Source organism: Pararge aegeria, chromosome 8, assembly GCF_905163445.1.
Source record: "Pararge aegeria chromosome 8, ilParAegt1.1, whole genome shotgun sequence".
In the NCBI taxonomy this organism is placed as follows: domain Eukaryota; kingdom Metazoa; phylum Arthropoda; class Insecta; order Lepidoptera; family Nymphalidae; genus Pararge; species Pararge aegeria.
In genome coordinates, this window is record NC_053187.1 from 3,566,598 (window position 1) to 3,573,568 (window position 6,971).

At 34.5% G+C, this 6,971-nt stretch overlaps 1 protein-coding gene across 1 annotated transcript in view; it reads right to left on the reverse strand.

Moving 5' to 3' along the window:
- Positions 1 to 6,029, reverse strand: part of LOC120626088 (protein spaetzle 5) — a 48,930-nt gene extending 42,901 nt beyond the window's left edge. Inside the window, exons 1-2 of the mRNA XM_039893380.1 lie at positions 5,806 to 6,029; positions 1,186 to 1,254 (exon numbers count right to left, since the gene is read on the reverse strand). Of these exons, the coding sequence (XP_039749314.1) occupies positions 1,186 to 1,236 (51 nt within the window). The 5' untranslated portion in view covers positions 1,237 to 1,254; positions 5,806 to 6,029. The remainder of the gene's footprint in view (positions 1 to 1,185; positions 1,255 to 5,805) is intronic.
- Positions 6,030 to 6,971: the final 942 nt, after the last annotated feature.

Sequence of the window (6,971 nt, forward strand, 5' to 3'; positions counted from 1 at the left end):
TTTTTATATTTAGAATATATAAAACAGAAATGTACATAATAAAAATATGTTCAACAAATTACTTTTTCTTCACATAGTAGAAACTTATAACACTAAGTAAGTAAGTATGTATAAAGAAAGAACTAAAATAAGGCTTGCAAGCTTGTTCATGATAATAATAGATTTTTTATCCGATAATATAGACGTCTTTGTATGTATCAAAACAAACTAAGAACCATGTTACTATTTCAACTGCAATCTCGACTGCAAGTGATGATGCAGAGAGATCCTAACCCGCTATAGGGTAAAGACTTTTTATTAAATCCATAGACCTTTATCCAGTTATTCTATTTCGTCGTCGTACCAACACGGCCGAATGGCACAGTGGGCAGGGACCCTTCTTTCTGAGACCAAGGCCGAGTGTTCGATTCCCACATCTGGATTTTTTTTGTGTGATGAACATGAACGCTTTTCAGTGTCTGGGTGTTTATCTATATATTATAAGTAATTATGTATATTATTTATAAAAATATTCATCAGTTAACTTAGTACCCATAACGAAAGCTACGCTTACTGTGGGGCTAAATGGCGTTGTGTGTATTGTCGAAGTATATAAAAAAAAGTACTGAAACGCTTAATCCTTTATCCGTTGGTTGACAACTAAGACAAAAGCCTCCCACTAGACCAGATCAGAGAAAATTCAGAAATTTTAAATTTCCTAGTTACCTAAGGGACCTCAAACTTATAAGATCCCTGTGCTCACCGGGCCGCTTACGACAATCCTATACGATATCTTGATGGAATCTTATAAGATGAAACTTAAATAAAGTTGTTTACCGCCAAACAACTTGCGCACATTCAAACGACTCATCAGTTTGACCCATAAAAAGTTGCGTCGGCTTTTGCGTTTGTGTCAAGTGCGCGTGACGCAATGTTAGCTATGAACCGCATAGCAGGTAAACCTACTGTGAAATATTGTGATGCTATTCAAACGCACTACCGTTACATACGAGTGTCACCGTCACCAAACTATTGTTGCGGTTTATGCAAATTCGTATGTGTAACGATTCTGAGGTGGGTAGAATCTATATTTTCTGACTGGTCCTAAAAAATGAGTTGAAATAAAGAAAGCGTAAAATGAATGTGTTGAATAATGTCTAGATATAGATCGACTGTTTTTTTTGGGATAAGAAACCGCGGACTTACCAATAAAAATGTCCTCAAATGGAGTGTGAGCCTCTTGAATTTCATTGCCATGATGTACTACAGATTAATCTGAAAAAAAAAATAAGACCGTTATGAGTTTTGGATGCAAATAAATTTCGGTTATCCAGCGAAAAAAAGGCATACCAATGTTACTGTAATGTTATTTTCGTCGGAGAGGTTACAAAACCCAATGACCCTGTAAGGGCCGTATAATTCGACGACGTGCTATAAATAAGCAGAGCACGTGTTCTTACGTAACTTTAGTGCCTATTTCAGTTACAGGTTACTAGTACAAAGGCACGTATTCATTACTCAGTATATTTTTTTCCTATACACGGACGATTTGTCATTAACTTAACGTTTTACGCATTGTCAGTTTCTCAACTCTATCCTATTTAGGGTATACAATTATGAATAGCTTAAATCCGCTTTTTTTTGCGAAACTGAAAATTCCGCTTTATTTTCACCGTATATCATGGAATTTTAAAATGAAACACCTGCTTCAATGTAAAAGTCCGCTATTTAGCGTTTTGTTTTATTCCACAACAAGTCAGCCCTGGACGGCCGTCTCACATGCTTGTAAGTGATTGAGCAGTCTTTCTCTAATAGGTAAAAGGTGAACGGTAGTAGAGTATACAACGTGTAACAGAATAACGAAATAATATTGAAGGATGCATAAGTATAATTCATAAGGAATCACCCTGTATTAATATTAAATCAAAATAAGCATGTCTATTTTTTCATTCAAACGAATTCAAAACATTCTAAGTGGTTACTTATGACAACCCTATTGAAGATAAAAGACCAACACGCGCATATTACCTACACTACGCGACGCTTACTCTATAAAGTGACAGGATTTTAATTTTGCATGTGATGTTGTGTGACTGTATCAAAAACTATTTGAGTGGTATAATCAAAATTTATTGGGTTTTTGGTCTCACAGATAAGTCTCAGAGACAGTACATAATGAAATATTATTTAGATTTTCATTTACACGTTGTATATGCATAATGTCTCTGTAACAGCTAAAATAGGTTACACATTAAAATATGTTTAACCTTGTGTATATCCTATAACCTTAACCTTGTGTATAACGTAGCAAAAATCTCGATGGCTAGGATTCCAAAGAAGGATTTTTCAAAAATGGCTCCAAAAGCCTTCATATATCTCTCGGCTTTTTACAAACCAAACGATTGCCTTAATTCATGTAATCTTTTGAAATGACCCAAGAAACCGATATCCTATATTTGCTTATTGCTTTTAACGTTAATTTCGGGCTACTTTATTTGCTAGAATATGGTACATGTTATGGTGTTACAATAATTATTCGTGACTCCTAAACGCTCAACTAATTTAATAGTATGCAAAAATAGAAATGAACCTAAATAATTATACTAGGGCAATCTGCAATGATACTTGTGGATTTTATTTAATTTTAATATTTATTTTATAAAAAAAATTACTAATAAGAAAAAGAAAACTAATTTGCACAATTCATTAATATACGTGCATGTCAAATTATAAAGTAAAGTACAAAATATTTTGATGTCATAATATTGTCAGCCTTAGTCCAAACTTTCAATGTCAGTAATTTAATTTATTTTTGGCACACTTCAATTAATATTTAATTGCAAAAATTCATTTAAATATCATATAAGTTTTAATTAAATTTACTTCATTACTTTACTCGTACGAGTATCTGTCTTGCTGGTTCAAAATATCGTCGATTTACAAGCACTCGACGTCATCTGATTTTGGTTAAATTCGGAATTCGTGAGTTCCTTTGGTGGTACTGCAATAATATTGTACTGTGGAGTTGATTTATGCTTTTTAGTCATAGGTTTTCGATTCTTCAAGTTTGGTTTTGGTAATTTTTATAATATCACCGTGTATCGTCGGTTGATGGATATGTAAATCCACCATTAAAATATCGATTTTCTACCCCTTTTCACAAAAATTAATCACCTTAAATTGTTGATTAAATTATTAAAAAGCCGTTCTTTGAATTATTAGGTACCCAGTTAAGTTTTATCTTTGTAGCTGTTATTATAAACGCATTTGGAGCCGCTGGCAAACTTGAAAGCCCCAAGACGTCATAGCTCGAGCCATCAGCCTGCACCTAGTTGTTATTATAACTCAGTTATTCTTATTACAATCGAGTTTTTGCGACCGATACAGATCTGTGCGTGATTCGACTGACGGATGTTTGGTTTTGGGGAATTATTATATCCGCAAAATTGTTGCTTCATATTTAGTAAAGATTATACCGCTGGCGCAGTATTGAGTGCTGCGGTCTTATAAATGGGAGATACCGGGTTCAATCCCCACAATTTGAGAATTTTTTATTGTCTCTGGTCTGGTCTGGCAGCTTCAGTTGGCACTTAGCGATAAAGATGTGCCGCTTATGTCCGTTTTCACAAAACCTAGGAACATAAAATTTAATCTGATGGCGAACTCCTATGCGATGTCTTACGAAGTTAGGCGCAGTCTAAAGTTACGACACCTACTCGGCAGATTGTAAAGTTAAGGGGACTCCTAAACTGACACTTGATAGCTGAGAAAAATAGAAATTCAGTTTTCTTTTAATAACCTTAAACGATACGGTTGTACACACATCTGTAGTATAAATCGCAATATTTAAAATAGATCTTTTCTACAGGAAACGTTATGAAAAGGATATCGTTACTTTTGGACCTATAAATTTAGTTTAGTTAAGTGATTTGTACACAGCAATATTAAGTATTTATTCTTTTTCTGATTCTTCTTACACCAATTATAAAAAATCCTTGACGTGAGATATAATTTGTGCTTTTATAATTAACAAGTGAATACAAACACAATCAACTGTCATAACAAGTTTAGGCAAGAATTATTTGTGTAAGCCAATAATTCAGGGAAATGGTGAAACGGCGAGAGGTCACTATGACAAACGCGATGTCAAACGTATAGATAATGAGCGTGCGGTGCAACATCGTGACTTGTTGACCCCACTGGCAATACAGCTCCTGTACTATAGATAATAAGATAGCATCAAAAGTTTTATTGTTATTATCGATTATGTCTGCAGGAAACTCTGCAGAGTGTTTGTATTCTTTATAATTTCTGCATCTAATTTTTTTTCACCTTTCTTAAGGTTTTTTTAATAATCGAGCTTATTTGCAGCAAATAAATCGCTGCCGCTGTGACATAATATAAGTATTTTAATGTATTGTGTAAATACTTTAAATAAATAAATATTAATAACTGTACAAGTAAGTAGCGGTGACAGCGCAGTGGGTAGGAGCTCGACTTCGCTTTCGGGGGGCCGAGTTCGAATCCCAGCCCGCCCCTCTAAATTTTCTAAGTTATGTGCATTTTAGGCAATTAAAAATATCACTTGCTTCTAAGTGGAAGGAAAACATCGTGAAGGAGCCTGCATGCCTGAGAGTTCTACATAATGTTCTCAAAGGAATTCTCGGTGGAGTCCACCAATCCAGTGCGGGCCAGCGTAGTGGACTACGGCCTTAACCCCTTCTCATTGTGGGCGAATACCCGTAATGCGTCCATATGGTGAACTGTACAAGTTAGCCCGTATAGAACAGCCAGGCTGATCAACCAAAAAATCGGTAACCATTGTAATAAATCAGGACCAACGGTTCTGATTTATTACAATGGTTAAATATCAGTTGTAGTTACCTAAGCCCACCAGCCTGTGTTAGAGAAGTAAGGTTAAAATATTTGAAAATGTGGTCTTGATTATTTTTCGTGCTCTTAAGTCATTAAGAGCGCCAATAGGGACTGCCAAACCCAATTTATAATATGCTAATTCTACAAGGTACTAAGCATATTAACCTTATATTAGAGCCACGAGGCAATTAACTATGACACCTTTAAATAGACTTCTGTAGTCTATTGTTGTAACAAAGCTATAAAAGACTTCAACGCGCGCGCTTCCTCTCATGAAATTATAATATTTGCAAGGTTAGAAAAATAATTCCTAATTAAAAATTAAATAGCGCGATAAACGTAACAGATTTAATGAAATTAATTTAAAGATTTAAGCAATTTCAATGTCTGTACTAAATAAATTAGAAGTCATTTTTGTTTGTCAAAACTAGATAAATTACATTTTTAATACTCTATCATTATATTTAAGATGTATATGAACACGCGGATGCGAAAATTATTGTTTTCTGCTAATTACCGTGTGAGTCAATGGGCAGAGGTCATAAAAATGGAGACGAAAGAATTAAAAATAAATTATATTATTGCCTAATCTGTTAGTTAAGATTTATGATTCATATGAAATATTTCTATTAGGATATACCAATCGATTGAGTAACAAACTTAGTAAGTTTTGGTGAAACGAAACCTATTTTAACTTAAATTAACATGGTTATTAACATTTATTGAAATCCAACGAAATACATTTGATTCATAAAATTTAAACCCTCCTAAATTTCGGACTGCCCATCTTTTACAAGAGATAAACGATTTCACACAATGTGGAAGGTCTTTAAGAGGACATTAACCTCAAAACATACATAAACAAGACGCAATGCATTTTTTTCGATCAATTAATTTCGCCTGCAACGATTACGTTCTTACCATAAGAATAAATAAGAACATCGAACTTACCTTATAAGGATATCCTAAGTCTACCAACTAGCTGCTAAACTGTCAAAGTCCACGCACAACACTGACACAACAATATTTTATTAATATTTTAGTGAAAACAACACAAGATTAGCATTGAGAAAACGTCCAAAACAGATCTCGCGAAGTCAAATTTCCTTACCGCGTGTTTAAGATCGCGCATTGCATCCGCGTGTAATTATATTTACTCGTAAAAGCTACACATGTATTCGGTGCCAGGCCTGGCGCGAGACTGGGGTCTGGGAGTCAGCTGGTCGGCGTGTGCTAATCGCCAACACACTCCGCATAATCATGAGAGAAAGTTTATGGAGTTGTCATTGATAGTGTTGATTTATTTCATTAAAGTTAAGGCCTTCAACAAACTTTGATCTACACAACAAAAATAGATCATGTGGTTTAGTTTACCTCCCACTATATTGTAATGTTGGTACAGACTGTATAGTATTATATAGCCAGACTATATAATATATATTTATATGGGTAGTGTAAACCACCCTCAAATAAATCACCCTCAGACAAGGTCCGAGCCTGATACAAAAAAAAACCCTTTTATCAGAAATCTTTGTAAAGCGAAAATCTTAAATAAATAGATTGATCGATAAACACAACTCAGGGCCTGTACCTACTGATTTCTTTCTCAATAACAGTCAACCTTAGTCAGTCAAAGACGACTTGTAATAGTTTTTACTGTTTTTGATGTATTTATAATTTTTTTTACGTGTAAATGAAAACCGAAATATTCCTACACGGCGATGTGCAAATAAAGAGCATAAAAATAAAACCTTTGAATCAACTCTTCAATTGATCCATAATAAACAAATAAACCTACGAGGAAATTCCAGATATGATCCACTGCTTATTATTCATCACAGGCCACAGCATTCAAGTCTGATTTCTTTAGATGTTCTAATAAAAGCGTCAAGCGACAAGGTCCGAGCCGGTGACGCTGTTACAATCTTTTAGGTGGTTATTATCTAAGGTCCATATAATATTAACTTCCGATATCTCACAAATTTCAATTGCGTCACGAACTAGTCCCGGAATATAGTGACGGTCGGTGGAGAGAATTTTGTGCTGGGTGCTTCCTTATAGAATATGCTCCGCAATCGCTGACTTCTGTGCTTTATTGTCTCTAACCGCTTCAATAT